The sequence below is a fragment of the Delphinus delphis genome, chromosome 1 (genome assembly GCF_949987515.2).
Source record: "Delphinus delphis chromosome 1, mDelDel1.2, whole genome shotgun sequence".
NCBI lineage: Eukaryota > Metazoa > Chordata > Mammalia > Artiodactyla > Delphinidae > Delphinus > Delphinus delphis.
In genome coordinates, this window is record NC_082683.1 from 95,318,050 (window position 1) to 95,332,846 (window position 14,797).

The 14,797-nt window shown below is 42.7% G+C and overlaps 1 protein-coding gene and 1 non-coding gene across 2 annotated transcripts; both read left to right on the forward strand.

Moving 5' to 3' along the window:
* The first annotated feature begins 6,733 nt into the window (after positions 1-6,733).
* On the forward strand, positions 6,734-11,977 carry TMEM167B (transmembrane protein 167B). Its single transcript, XM_060026576.1, has 3 exons — positions 6,734-6,850; positions 8,781-8,912; positions 9,468-11,977. The coding sequence occupies exons 1-3, from the start codon at positions 6,841-6,843 to the stop codon at positions 9,548-9,550; spliced, it is 225 nt and encodes a 74-aa protein (XP_059882559.1). The 5' UTR covers positions 6,734-6,840; the 3' UTR covers positions 9,551-11,977.
* A 1,217-nt stretch (positions 11,978-13,194) lies between these two features.
* LOC132416666 (small Cajal body-specific RNA 2) lies at positions 13,195-13,614 on the forward strand. Its single transcript, XR_009517683.1, has one exon. It is a non-coding gene; the product is annotated as a small Cajal body-specific RNA 2 (non-coding RNA).
* The last annotated feature ends 1,183 nt before the right edge of the window (positions 13,615-14,797 follow it).

A 14,797-nucleotide genomic window follows, 5' to 3' on the forward strand; every position in this document is an offset into this window, starting at 1 on the left:
AATTTCATTTCAGAATAATAAAGGAGACATATTTGTTATTTAAGGAAGTTTGTTGGGTCTGAAAGGGTTGAGAACTGCTATGTTAGGTAGTAATGAAACACTGGCCTTGTCCAGGGAATCAGGTATAAAATATTCACAGTGTCCATTATCAGGGGAATGGATAGGTAAAATGTGCTGGATGTACACCAAGGTGTACTATACAACAATCAGAAGCAATAGACTAGCAACATGGATAGAGCTTAGAAACAGAGCGCTAAATTTAAAAAGTAAGAAATATGAGATCTATAACAAAAGACCGTTTATGTATATTAAACACATATACACACAAAAAATACATATTTTACAGGAACGTATAAAAAAAGCATACACATCAAATACATTAGGGAGGTTACAGGGTAGGAGACATAAGAATAGGGATAAAGAGAATGCATAAGATAGATAACAAGGGAAGGACTTGGGAAGGGTCAGTTACAATAGTATGGCATGAACTGTGGAGTGTGAATAATTCAACATTCTGAGCCTGAGATCCAAAATGTAAAGGAAAAAAAAATCAGTGTTGTGAGCAGAGCAGAAATAAAGCCCAGAGAGTGAAAAGTCACGGTGTGCTTCTAGAGGATGTTTCAGGTGGGTTGCCAGAGTCAAGTTTGTTGGGTGGAGATGTAGAAAATGAGGCTGGAATGAAACTGGAGTTTGAGTTTGTGAAAGGCCTTGAATATTCTCTTCAGAGACTGAACTTCATTCAAAGTGCAGAGTGCCTGGGAGGTCTTTAAGCAGAAGAGTCACATGACCCATCTTTAAAATAAAAAATCACTTCAGCAGGGAGACCACCTAGGATGAGAACTGATTAGAACATGAATTAAGACAAAGGCATTTTAGGACCAGAAATCACAGGACTTTGTGTCTGAATGAATCTGAGAGCTATGGAGAGAGAGGTTTATATCCAGATGGAATGCTATTAATATGAATTGGAAAGTAAAATGGAAAAGCAACTGGGGAGGGAAGGAAATGAGTTCAGTCTGAGTGTGAGAGTCTAGAGGTGTCCTGTAGACAGATGGAGGTGCAGGTCTGGAAATCCAGAGAAATCAGGACTAGAGAAAATGGCATGGGAGACATCAATGCGGGGGCAATCGTTTAAACACTGCACAGAAACAAAAGTGAGAGAAGGGAGGCAACGGGCAGATCCTCAGAAACAGTACATCACGGGACAGAGAGAGAAGAAATGGTCCAAGAGGCAGAAAAAGATAAAAGAAGAAAAATGAAGAGGAAGTGAGGGAGGAGGAAGGGAAGAATATACAGTTGACTCTTGAACAACATAGGTTTGAACTGTGTAGGTCCACTTATATATGGATTTTTCTCAATAAATACCTACTACAATAAGTTACTTTTCAGCATTACCTTCATGAACTCTATAATCCAGTTCCACAAGGCCACTTTCAATTATTCATGCAACAAATATTTATCAAGCACCTGAACAGCACTTACTATGGGACTGTTGATAAAATGATAACATAAATACACAGTTCAGGGTTCATGAACCTTACAATGTAGCAGGGAGACATGAATAAAATAGATATTGTATGCTTTGGAAGATTATGATGGGGAAAGGGGACCCAAGAAGGTCAGAGAAGACTTCCTTGTGCAAATAACATTTGCGCTGAGACCTGAGAGATGAATGGGGTTAGGCAGTGAAAGAGGAAGGGGAAAGTGGGCTATGCCCCAAACTTATACCATCTTCAAGCCTATGGTTACACTACTCCTTTCCCACTAGGATACCTTTCTTTTCTGTTGAAATGCTACATGTCTTTCAGGCCCAGCTAACACGTCTGCCCCTCCATCAAGCCTTCCCTGAGTGCTCCAGCTGAAGGCACTTTCTCTCTTACACTCCCACCAGCACTTACTTTTCATTTTCCTTCAACACTTCTTTCTAATGTATTTTCTGATTACTTATACACACAGCTTGTCTCGTACACTAAATCTTAAAACTTACTAAGAAAAGAGTCTGTTTCTTATTCACCTTTGAGCTCCCAAAGGCTAGCACATTCCTCAGACTCCCGGAACAAATATTTGTAGCATAAATTAATGCTTGTTTGACATCCCTTTTCAAATATGTTGTAATTCAATGAAGCTATTGTTGCAAGCTGTGCCTTTGGGACTGAACTTACTCTTTGGTTAAACCACAATCCCATAGTCATGGTCCCCATGACTGAGTAGTGTTTGCCACAGGGACTGCAACAAACCCTAACAAACGGGCAACTGTTCTTGACTGACAGGCGTTTGGCAACAACTGCCCGTCCTCCAGTGGAGGCTGAAATGAACTGAGGAAGGACTGTCTGAATTGAGTCCCCATACAGTGGGGCTCTATTTATCCCTTGCATTTGGGCTGTGAGAGACAGTGACCCAGGCTTTGGCGTGAGGCTTTGGGGCTTTTCAGGACAACAGAAACACTAATGCTTGGAACAAATCGTCAAAGATCAATATCAATGGACAGAATCCTAATTTGAGGCAGTGTGATAACAAGGGGAAGGGAGCTTTGAAGTCAGACAGACTAGCTCTGTGATCTCACCCATGTGCCTTCTTTGAGCCTCAGATTTCTCACCAAAAAACCATTCTGCAAAACAGTTGTGAAGATCAAAGATAATGTCTTTACACATACAATGCCTGTGCTCTACTAAAATGTGTTTATTCATCTATCTTCGCCAATATAGTTTGTACCCTGAGGTCAGGGACTCGTTTTTTGCCTCTACGCCTGCAAAATTTAGCAAAGTGTGTAAATATTTTTTAAACAAATGAACAACAACAGTGAAAGCTAAGATTTATGGAGCACTTACTTCATGCCAGATATTGTTGTAAATAGTAATTTATTTAATCCTTCAACAACCCTACAAAGGAGCAACCATTATGACTCAATTTTACAGAAAGAAAGCAAAATATAATTTTAAAAAATATGAAATTCTTGGTATAACTAATTTTGAAATAAAAATCTGGTGAGATTCACTTTAATCAATAAAAAAGGTAAAAAAAAATTTTTTTTTTTGGCCACGGCACCCGGCTCCCCTTGCCCTTGGCGGTGAAAGCGCAGAGCCCTAACCACTGGACCGTCAGGGAATTCCTGGTAAAATACTTTTTAAAACCTGGAAATGAAAAAATACAGTGGAAGGAGAAAGAAGGAAGGAAATAAATGTAAAAATGGGAAGAAAGAGTAGGAAGAAGAAAGAGAGATAGACACATGGAAAAAGAAGAAACAGTAAGATACTGTGGACTATCACTGTCCTTTGAAATAATAAGTGGAAAACTAATTACTCTTCCCAGTTCTTCAACTGTGATATCTTTATTCTTAAACTCCGAGAGTGACAGGGGACGAAAGACTTATCTTTCAGAGCATGACACAATTGGAGTGGTTTCCATCCAGTGAAAAGAGGAGGAGACAAAGTTATCTCCAAAAGAGGAGGGCATGAGCAAAATGTGAAAGCAAAGAGTACATTTGAAGAACACTGAACAGTGTTTTCGCAGCTGAAGCTTGAAGTCTGCCTATGGGAACAGTGAAAAATTCTGCTGGAAGGCCTTGAATAGCAGGGTAAGGAGTTAAACATATGTTCAGCAGACAGTCGCTGCTGTTAAAGGAAACAGCAGTTGTGGTCTGGAGCAAAATGTTTTACTTCTGAGTTCAGAAGACCAGAATTATTGTTCAAGTCTGATACTAGTTAGTCCTTACCCTAAACCTTAGATTACCTCTAAAATAGGGGTGATAAGGCAGTTGTAAGGATTAAATAAGATATTATGACAAAGTGTGTTCACTTTACAAAGTAAAAATGTTATAGAAAAGTAAGTTTTCACTGGACTTCCCCGGTGGCGCAGTGGTTAAGAATCCACCTGCCAGTGGTTGAGAGTCCGCCTGCCGATGCAGGGGACACGGGTTCGTGCCCCGGTCCGGGAAGATCCCACATGCGGCAGAGCGGCTGGGCCCGTGAGCCGTGGCCGCTGAGCCTGTGCGTCCGGAGCCTGTGCTCTGCAATGGGAGAGGCCACAACAGTGAGAGGCCCGCGTACCGCAAAAAAAAAAAAAAAAAAAAAGAATCCACCTGCCAATGCAGGGGACACCAGTTCGATCCCTGGTCTGGGAAGATACCACATGCTGCAGAGCAACTAAGCTCGCGAGCCACAACTACTGAGCCTGTGCTCTAGAGCCCGTGCTCTGCAACGAGAAGCCACCGCAATGAGAAGGCCACATACTGCAACGAAGAGTAGCCACCCCCCCTCACTGCAACTAGAGAGAAAAGCCCCCACGCAGCAACGAATACCCAATGCAACCAAAAAATAGAAGAAATAAAACAATGAATAAATTGAGGCATAATTCAGTTTTAAAAAAATAAGTTTTCACTGTTGTGAGGATTTAATTGATGCTTGAAGACTGAAATGGTAAAATTACTAAAGTGATGGATGTAGAAATGAAAAGGGGGCAATTGGAACAACATTTTGGAAAAAAAGGAGTTAATCGATTCGAAGATAATTTACAAATTCTAAATTCAGTGATTAGGGGAAAAGGACTATTAACCATAGAAACAGGGAAATCAGAAGGGGGTGAGTTTTGTTTTAAACATTTCAAATGTCAGAAGAACATCTGCTAGAAATGTAGGACTGGAGCTTGGGTAGGACATCAACTTAAGACCTCTGCACGGGGAATTCCCTGGCAGTCAAGTGGTTAGGACTCCGCCCTTTCACTGCGGAGGGCTCGGCCACTTCGCCAAAAACAAAACCAAAACAAAACTCTTCGTAGAGGTGGTAGTTGAAGCCAGGGGACATGATAGGTCACCAAGTAAGGGTTAATAATGAGAAAAAGTGGGTGAGGGTATCTTAGGAACGTCTATGTTTACGTGGAAAAAGAGCCTGGGTAAAGAGAACAACGAAGTGCGGGTCAGGGAGGATAGCACAGTTCCATAGTATGTAAGAAAGGAGAATTTTTTTAGATGAAGATGAGCTACATGATTCAGTCTAAATTAGGGAACATGAATTTGTTTAGGACCTGGTTAGAGTATCTTGGGGCTTTTATCCAGCTTTGGTGCAGGGAACTAACAGTTGCCAGTGATGATACTAGTGCTGATACTGTTTTAGATAACTATTGATGAAAAGTTCAAAGGCAAAGACAATTAGGGATTTTTTATTGTCTTGTTTTGTTTTTGAGTAGTCCTTAGCAGTTCTTTTGGGCAGGGAGATTCGTCTGTGTATGTATTTGCACACATTTATTTGCTTTGTCTTATTTTGTCCTGTATGTCTTCCCTGGTTTTTTGTTTGTTTCTGCATTTAAGCACATTTTCACAAGGAGTCTGTCCTGCATCAGACTTTTGTTGGCTTGCCTTTCTACTCCAGCTCCTAGGAGGCTTTGGTAGCTTTTCTTCTGCGTAACCAAGCAGGCCACAGCCAGCAGATGGCACTATAGCAAGAGGGGCAGAGGGTCCCTTTAGGACCTGACAACAACTGCGGACTAGTAACTTTACAGTTTCAGCCTCGGACGACTCAGTTGCACTTTAGCCCGGACTCTAATAAAGCAGGTCAAGCTGTGTGCAATTAAGAATTTCAATGTACAAAATGGGATCTGCTGCTTTGTCTCCTCCATCCTGGGCCACCATTAAACTGAAGGTATCGTCAAGTTGTGAAAGTGTTGTGAGAAGGGCTATCCCGATATCGCCGTTTCCTAGTTAAAGTGGCCGAGGTGACCCCACTTTAACTAAATACAGGAGTCAATCGAGACTATCCTGATAGTTTAAAGAAAAATTCATACAAATAGGCAATTACCTAAGCGTTTCCCGACAACGTGTAGCTTTAGCATATGAAATTTGCGACTTGTTTTTGTTACAGTGTTCCTAATTTCATTTGAAAGTTCAGACACAGCCTCACTATCCAGATTTCCATAAGGAGTAAGAAAGATCCTCTGCAGTTCCGGAGGCCGCAGGGACGGCCTCTAGACCCCTATTGTCCGAGTTCTCTTACGTGGAAGCTTGAGCCGGAGGCCTCTGTTGCAGGTGGGCTGCTCCTCACAGACACACCAAACGCACACACACAAACAGAGCTGCCGCCATAGCGGAAAACAAAGTGCAAAACTGCAAGCCTTGGACTTCACTGGTGGCGCAGTGGTTAAGAATCCTCCTGCCAATGCAGAGGACATGGGTTCGAGCCCTGGTCCGGGAAGATCCCACATGCCGCGGAGCAACTAAGCCCGTGCTCCACAACTACTGAGCCTGTGTGCCACAACTACTGAAGCCCGTGTGCCTAGAGCCTGTGCTCCACAGCAAGAGAAGCCACCGCAATGAGAAGCCCACGCACTGCAGCGAAGAATAGCCCCCATTCACCACAACTAGAGAAAGCCTGTGCACAGCAACGAAGACCCAACCAGCCATAAATAAATAAAATAAATTTATTTAAAAAAAAACAAAATTGCAAGCCTTTACCTTTTCAAACACAACAACTCGAGCAGGTCAGGTTACACCCCAACACTAACTAAAGGGGCACCCATAAAAGATTGGTTACCATGGCCACGTAGGAAGCCTCCCGGATAGCTTTCTTAGCTTTCTTCTTACACACACCTACTCACGCGAGCTCCACTCACGCGAGCTCCACTCACGCGAGCTCCATCCACGCAGGCAATCTGCTAGCTAGCTCGGCAATCTGCTAGCCACGCCTGATTGCGTTCTGCGCTCGTCTCTCTGCCCTTGCACCTGCGTACTACGGCGCCTGCCCGTCGCCGCGGCCCGGATCGGGAAGTGTCAAGCGGGAGCTGGGTTCCCCCGCCTTTGCCGCTATCACCGCTGACCCCCGGACCCCAGCTCCAGGCCCGGGCCCAGCCGCCATGACGAACGGTGAGAACTAATGCTCAGAGCCGAGGATGGGAGTGCAGTGCGAGTGGAAACCTGGCGGGCGGAGCCGGGACTGACGTGGCCGTTCTCCCCGCCCCCTCCCAGCCCAGTCCCCCTTTGGCCTCTCGGTGCCCCAACTCCTGTCCCCTATACTCCTCCGGGGGTTCCCCCGTTCCGTGCCCGTATAGAACCCCCAGTGCCTCTTGTGCCCACACCCGTAGTTCTTGGTTCCCACACTGTGCCCTTCTCCCTTCCTAGAAGTTCGTTCTGACCCTTACAAGCCACTTCGCGAGGCCAGTCCCAGTTGAACTATTGCTTTAGCAGCAGGAAAAAGAGGAGCCTCCTCACAGCTCTCTGTGTTCTCAAACTTTATTGGATAGTAGGCTCTTTGGGATGATCGATGAATCACACAGGATTTTAAACCCCATACTTTGTGGGGGGGCGGGGGTGAATGTAGATCCTAAAAAAAAAGTTCTCCTTGTTTTGTTAAAATGTCGGGAAGCTTTCTCGTGTTTGATTCTAAAGTCTTGCCTGGGCGATCCCATCTGGAGACCGTGGCTAGTGTTGCAGGGGTTGGATTTAGACACTGCCTTTTCCAAAGATGATGTGGCAGTTGCCACCCTGTTTATCTGACCTAATTTTCCAGGCGTCTTCAAACACTTTATAGACATGATTTCTGAATTCCAGGGAAGGGCAGGAAACGATGACTTTGTGGTCTTTAGAGTCGATCTTACAGGAAAAAAGATGACAAGATCTCTTAGGCAGTATGATTTGAAGGGCATAGGACAGCATTTCTCAAAAGTACCTTTTTCATAAGCCTGGTACTAAAGTTTCAAATTTCACTTCCTTGTGACTTTTGGCTTTGCAAAAACTTACGGGAGAAAAGACTAGCACGTATTGTTCATCATAAAACTTGGTGTATGTATTAATTTACTGGACCCTTTCCTGTGTGACATCTAGTTGTGAGATAGTTTTACTGGAGGGAGAGAAGGAGATGGAGTGGCCCAGAACTGGCAGATGCCAGTTGTGTAAAATATCCTTTTGGAGCTTCCTGGGCAGTCAGAGGTCTGAGGTTAGTAGGCACAGTACAAGAAGGGACATCACCCGGAGGAACAAATAATCTGAACTGAGAAATAAGAGAGCAGTTGGACACATAGTAATTAATAAATAAGTTTTAGTCATTCTTTCCCCTTTTGTGGTCTGATTTTTTTTCTACTTAGGTGATTCTTTGCACTTACAAGACATAGTTTGGTTTACAAATGTAAGAAGTAGAACTAATTGTTCAAAGCTTTTTTCCCCCACAATTGTTCCACCTTGTCGAAGCCTCAGATCTTTTATTGCTTGTTTGTTTTCAAGAATCTGTTAACTCAGGCAGAAATTTGGTTTGTAAGTAGAGTATCATGCGTGAAGTGTAAGATAAGCATAGGAAAATTGTAGTCATATGGATTCTAACTCTTGCAATTTCCATTAAGCTTTACTTTTGCCTTAACATATTCTTCACCAACAGATGCAGATCTGAGAGACTTGGCCAAATATCTACCTCTCCTTTATCACATGAGTGATTTATAGGAAGAACATGTTTCATTCTCTCAGCTCAGGCTCGAAGGATTCTTATGCCTCTCTCAACCTAATGCCAACACTGGCCATTCCTGGTAGGCTGATTCCACATAAAGTGATGCACTCTTCTCAGAATTTATACTTCTTGAAAGGAGAGGGAAGGGGGCAGTGAAATCTTTGTAAGGGGGTTGTCTACAAGTGATTTGGGGGAACAGAAAGGTAACCTTGTTAGTCCTGGGACCTTGGCTTCCTCTTGTCAGGGCTGGCACTGCAGTTGAGATTATCATCTTGATATTTTATCACATTCTATTCTCCAGGGGGATCACCTGTCCCAAACTGGATTAGCACCAAAGGTTTTTTTCTCTTTCTGTAACAGTGTACTCCTTGGATGGGATTCTGGTGTTTGGTTTGCTCTTTGTTTGCACCTGTGCCTACTTCAAGAAAGTACCTCGTCTCAAAAGCTGGCTGCTCTCAGAGAAGAAGGGAGTTTGGGGTGTGTTTTACAAAGGTAAGATCATATCTGTTCAGGGAGAGGAGATTGCCATCTCTGGACAGTGAGGTGCTGCAAGGTGGGGGTGGGATAGACTGGAATTGTATGTGGTTCAACTTTTACATAAGTGTTTATTTTAGCTCCAAGGTAATTTTAGTATTCTCCATGGAGTAAAACTATATAAATTAAACAATTTTAATTGGACTAGAGTTGTTGGAAGGAATATTTTCCCAGTGAAAATTTTTTTTCTGAATTTCTGGAAAGAATTTATTGGAGTCTCTTTTAAGTATTGATTTTATTAACTCAGATGCTTTTTTACTTTTTATTTTGGGCATCTTCATCTGGAATCCTACTTACCTAGATCTTTTTTCAAAATAAGGCAAAATATAAACTAACAGTATATTCATCTAGAACCTAGGGCTTAAGGGTAGTATTTAAATACATTCCTGGGTGGGTTCTTGAGACCCTTGGTAGGTCTCGTCGTCTGTGACTAGAGATTTCAAATCTTGAAAGTGAGGACTTATATGAAGGGCAGGGTTTGACTTCTTTTCTCGTTTTATTTTTTCCTGCTAGCTGCTGTGATTGGAACTAGGCTGCATGCTGCTGTAGCAATCGCCTGCGTTGTAATGGCCTTCTACGTCCTGTTTATAAAATGAATTCCAAAGCATCCATTTCATCAACTGCCAACCAAGGGGACGAAGGTGAAGAGCCTGTCAGGAGCCTGGGCCCAGCGTAGGAGAGTTCAGCTAAAATCATCAAAGTCCCCAGGATGACACCACAGCATCTGCCCCTACCTTATGTGGGGAAAACTCCTCGTGGTTACAAACATTATTTATGCTTCAGGGGACTACAGAAAGCCAGCTTCCTTTGACCTGTGTGTAAATCAGTCCTCAGCAGAGAGCATATAATGTCCAGATGAATTACACCCCTCAGTGATACGATTACATACCTCCTGCTTAAAAATCTGTCACCTATTTTGTGCTTCAGCCCCTCATCAGGAACTTTTCACACTGAGGCTCATTAGGGGAGGATATAAGCTGTATTCAAACTTCTTGGAAGGAGAGATAATTTTCAAGACTTGACTTTTTTTTTAGTGTTTGATTTGGATTTGGCAAATTGCAGGGGGCTGGGAGGCTGGGGTGGGGAGGCTGGGTGGGAAATAGGAGTTAAACAATGCCAAGGAATTTTTTGGCTTTGGAAATTTATCTTTCATATACCCGTCTGGGAACATAAGAGAGAGGCATGATCCTCATTGCAAAAAGAGAACAGACGAAATAGCTGTGCTGTGTGCTGGTAGCCAGAGAGTTTTGCCAAGAGAATCTGGGCCTACATAAGATTTGGAAATTGTCTGTGATGAGACCAGAAAGGAGTAACTTAGACAAGAAACAATGTTCTATTCACCAGTATTCCCAAAAGGAAACTTCACCCCCTCAAATGGTATATTGAAACTGTTGCTATTTTCCTAAAGCTTTTTAAATATTTTCTAAATTACTGAGTGCTAAATACTGTTACTCAGTTTTAAATGTCACCACTAGGGGAAAGAGAAACTATTGAAGAAATAATTTGCAGTTGGGGTAGAAGAAATAAATAAATCTAGTATATTAATTCATATACTAGTAAAGTCATCTAGAATTTATTGTGATGTTAGATGGAAGTTCTGTCATGTTAACCAACATACAAACTTATTCTTTGTTTAAATCTGGGTTATGGCAATTTTCAGTCGATTACTTGTGTTTCTTGGCCCACTTTTAATTTTCTTCATATTGTAGTATTTAGCTGTCTCTTGGAAATTATAAGAACATGGGAAATTTGAATGAGAGAAGTTGATGGCATTCATAGGCATGTTTGGACAGTTCATAGAATCCATGAATAAAATGAGAGTGTTTTCTAAAGTAAAGGAAAGCAGAGGTTTGCAATTGAGATTGATGGGCTTTTCCATGGAGTATGGGAACTCCTGAACAAATCATTTTAGATGACTCTACATTTGAAGTGAAGACTTCTCCATTCCCTCCTCCTTTTATCTGCAAAAGGATCAACTGTTGCATTTCTGAAGCCTAGAACTTCTCTATTGAAAAAAAAAAAAGAATTGGTCTAAAATTAAATTATTGTAAAGAGCAAGCAGAGACATAGGTCTACCAGTGGAATTATTCACTAAAGTAAACTTGACTGTGGACAAGTTGGCTGTGGTTGACCCCAGTGTGGCAGTAAATTGTCTTTTGTCTTATTCCAAAAGAACAAAAGCTGCTAGGAAGTTTAGGTTCTGAAACATTCAGTTTAGTGCTTTGATGGTTCCTAGAAGTATAGAAAGTCATCAAGTAAACACTACATGTCTAATCATCTCAGAGTTATGGCTGTTGTCTCTTCAGGAATTGGTCCACAGGGTAAATTTCAATGATTCATATATTTTTCATTGTCGTTTCTGAGGATCTTTCACACAAGAGAAAGGAAGGCTAGTGGAACAGAAAGAAGAGTTACACCTTGTGGGTGTGAGTTTGGAACCTGTTGGCCAACGGGAATGTCACTCTCTGGAAATACAGGTTCAGCATGTTTTGCACTTGTTATTTTGTAGCTTTAATGACTTTTGTTTCCTAATAGGGCTAATATCTCTAAGCTTGGTGTTTAGAGCTGCTTCATATTTTAAACTAGTCCCATTTCACAGTTCAGATCAATTTTTACAGCCTCCTGGGTGGGTCATCTTGACCTAAGCTCTTGAACTGTTATATTTTGAGATGTTTTCATACCAGAATGTACCAAAAAGTACAGAGTGAAGGTAATTTACAGCAAGAAACAAATACACAGCTTATTTCATTTCTTGACTTTAGATAAGCAGAAACTTGTTTAATTCATCACTTTGGTTGATGTATCATATATTTTTGACTGAAAATTGTAGGAAGTTGTTCCTCTAAGGGAGTCTTTTAGGGGTGGAAGAAGGGGGATAGCAGTATTGCCTCAGATTCAAACTGGCGTCACCATAAACCCTGTATGCCAGGGTGGAATGAAGTCAGCTTTTTATAGTTGAAATAAGACTTTTTATTCACCATTGTCTGCACAAATCCTTGAAAATAAAGTTTCTTTCCCTACTGTTTTTGTCCATTTTGTCATATGCATGCTGAATTATTGAACTTTGTTCAATATTCCCCTGGGTTCTGCCCATAGTATACCTTTTTAGTTTATATTAGTGAATATCATCAATCCTGTTAACCCCTTGTGATGGTCACTGAATGTATGATATAGTTCAGAATCTATGAGGGTATATCTTTGAGGGAACTAATTTTATATATATATATATACACACACACACACATTTTGAGGTGTATTAAACAATGTAGATAACATTCTCCAATACATTTTACCTACCAAAGCTATTAAAAGTATCAACTGCCATTACAAGCCATAAACTTCTTCAGTGAAATGAGGTTATCAGGTTACCCAGCCACATACGTAGAAAATCCTTGGGCTTCTGGTACATACAATGGACACTTTTCCCCAATTTGTTTATTCCAAGTACATGGTGGGACTGGCACAAGTACAAATGATAACAAAATTCTGATTTGTCTTCCCCCCTCACATATGTATTTCTTGAAAAAGGAAAAAGAAGGAACTGAGACATTCAAATTGTGCTTTGTGATGTGAAAGGAGCTAATTCTAACTTACATAATTGTTCCTTTTTTTTTCTTACACTCATTCTTGAAAGATTTATTTTAGCGGATATGAAAGTAAATGAAGATTCAGCAATATGACTGCGACAGCAAGTTCTGGGTAGCAAGAGGGCTCTGTGGGGACAGGGATATGTCTTCCTACCTTTACTTATACTACTACCTAGTGTATATTAGGTAGTATATTAGTAGTATATATAGTTACTATATTCTAACTACCTAGTCCTTGGACTTAAGTAATCTATTCTTACCTTTCCCTTTGGTAAAATGATGTTTGCCTTCTCCCATGGGAGAAGGAGCTCCTAGGGAAGCTGATGTTGGTAATGACCAGAATTTGCCTTCTCCCTGGGAAAGAAATCATTCACCTAGAGGTCTCTTGAGATTGAATCATCTTATATCCAGAACTTGGATCAAAGATCAAAGAAAAACTACAGATATAGATATAAATGTGTAGCTGCACAGAGATCCAAGGACAATCACGATTCAGTATTGTGGGAATTTGTCCCGCCTTTACCTGGGCCCTTGGTTCCCCTCCGAGCCACGTGGGGGCAGGAAAGTGCGCACTCGGCGAGGGCCTGTGCTCGGTTGTTCCTCCCAGAACCCTCCGGGCGGAAGGCTTTAAAGGAGCTTGCGTACTTCCGCTCTTTCACCGGAGGGAGAGCGGCATGGGGTGAGGCTGGTCAGAAGTGTGGCGAGGTGTGTGGAAGGCGCCTGCGGGCTGTGTGTGTGAGTGGACGCGAGAATGTGTGAGTGCGCGCGTGGTGCGTGCAAGGCGAGTGCGTGCGCCCGCCCCCGTGCCCCTCCCCCGGCCTACACCTTGATCTTATTTGATCGGGTTGTGACTCCCGCCCCGCCGGACCAACCCGAAATGAAAAGCTCCCCTCCTGCGAAGCCCCTTCGTCGGGGCACTGTGCAGCGAGGCCCCTTGGGCGGTGGCAACGCCGCGGTCCCGGAGGTCCCGGAGCTGGTCCTACGAGGCCCGGCGCTCAGAAGTGATGAATTGATCAGATAGATGAGGCTGGGCTTGTCCTGGACCACTGATTATCGAGGCGATTCTGATCTGAGCCCGGGCCCAGGGCACGGCCACCCGTGGCGTTGAGGCTAACGTGTCAACGGTCGGCTGCGGGCCCCGGGCGCTGGCGGACGGAGGTAGAATGAGCCGTCGCCTCGCCCGCGGGGGCGGGAGCTGAAAGGATATGGAGGCCTTGTTCCCCGCTGCAGTTTTGTAGCCGCCTCCCTTTTTTTCTTTAGACCCGACTTGTCATAATGACTCTTTTGTATGGTACCAACACTGGTGCCCCCGGTCTAAAGGCACTATACAGCGCCTGCCGCGAAGGGATATATGTATATATGCATGTCTGTATACGTGTATATATCTGTAAGAGAACTTGGAGACCTTATAAGAATTCAGATTCCAGGGACCCGCACCGGATTTACTGAATTAGAATTAGCAGGGGAGGGGGGCTTGTCTAGGAACCTATATTATTTAAAGCCTCCATGCATGGATCGCAGTAATAAATTTTTTGATGTTCAGTATCAACCCACATGAGGTGATTATCCCAGAAAGTCACCCACTCTGCCACTTTCAGCTATTCTAAATAAAGAGAACTGAAAATATTGCCACTGGGCAGCAAACACTATGAACCGATTGGAGTATCTCGGTGGAAGAGGGGCTGTAATAGTTTGGTGGTATTGACCCTGCACCTGAGTACCAGGAAGAAGCCCTTTCATATCTGATTTATTCAACAATGCATATGCTGTCCAACCTTAGAAATGGGAACTTAGTGTACAATATTCTAAAAGGTCTGCCATTTCTTGCTCATTTTAACAGCAGGCTCCTGTGAGTGGCTTGTAATTTTAGAAACCACATTACTGTATCAGTTTTTAGGTACCTTCAGACCCTAGGATCAGGTTGTTGAACGCTGTTTCCAAGAATAGGGGGCTATATATCACAGCACAAATCAAGGCAAAGAAAAGAGAATTGACTCCCAGGCAAGGAGACAGTAGCAGAGTTAAGAGAATGAACAATGGCAAGGAGCCAGGGAGATGGAGCCCTCATGGAAAAGTAGAGCTCAGAAGATGACTAAATCCAGAAGGTCTGAAATCTGTTAAGCGTGACCTCAGCATAAGTGTTAATGCCACAAAGAGCTACTAAAATTAGTGTTTGTAAGCTCAAGAGAATGGACTATGTCCATTCTTGCTTTCCCAACACTTAGCTCAGTACCTGACACATAAAGTTTGCAAGAG